This window comes from Nannospalax galili, unplaced genomic scaffold, assembly GCF_000622305.1.
Source record: "Nannospalax galili isolate Female #2095 unplaced genomic scaffold, S.galili_v1.0 C47948276, whole genome shotgun sequence".
Classification (NCBI taxonomy): domain Eukaryota; kingdom Metazoa; phylum Chordata; class Mammalia; order Rodentia; family Spalacidae; genus Nannospalax; species Nannospalax galili.
This window is the reverse complement of record NW_008457662.1, coordinates 1-672: the sequence shown is the minus strand read 5'-3', so window position 1 is coordinate 672 and position 672 is coordinate 1. Positions and strand designations below refer to the sequence as shown.

The following is a 672-nucleotide window of genomic DNA, read 5'->3' as shown; positions in this document are numbered from 1 at the left end:
CATCACCATTGTGGGGAACCTTGGTCTGATCACTCTCATCTGGAATGACCCTCACCTTCACATCCCCATGTATTTATTCCTTGGAAGTTTAGCTCTTGTGGATACTTGGTTGTCATCCACAGTGACACCAAAGATACTAGTAACCTTTTTTGCTAGAAGCAAACTGATTTCTTTGACTGAGTGCATGCTACAGTTCTTTTCATTTGGAATCAGTGCAACTGCAGAGTGTTTTCTCTTGGCAGCGATGGCCTATGACCGCTATGTAGCCATATGCAAACCTTTACTCTACCCAGTGGTTATGACAAACAGGCTCTGTGTACGTCTGTTAGTCTTGTCATTTGTAGGTGGATTTATCCATGTTTTAATTCATGAAAGCTTCTTATTCAGATTAACCTTCTGTAATTCCAACATAATACAACACTTTTATTGTGATGTTATGCCACTGTTAAAGATATCTTGTACTGACCCTTCTCTAAATTATCTCATGCTTTTTATTCTCTCTGGTTCAATTCAAGTATTTAGTATTTCAACGATTCTAGTTTCTTACACACTTGTTCTCTGTTCAATCTTAAAGCAGAAATCTATCAAAGGCATAAAGAAGGCCTTCTCCACCTGTGGAGCCCATCTCTTGTCTGTGTCTTTGTACTATGGCTCTCTGCTCTTCATGTATGT

At 39.1% G+C, this 672-nt stretch overlaps 1 protein-coding gene across 1 annotated transcript; it reads left to right on the top strand.

Annotated features, from left to right (window-relative positions):
* Positions 1 to 6: 6 nt before the first annotated feature.
* Positions 7 to 666, top strand: LOC103728225 (olfactory receptor 5H8-like; the record flags this gene model as incomplete). The annotated part of the gene is made up of 1 exon (XM_008826319.2): positions 7 to 666. A coding segment is annotated over exon 1 (599 nt), but the record flags the coding sequence as incomplete, so codon positions are not given.
* Between the last annotated feature and the right edge of the window lie 6 nt (positions 667 to 672).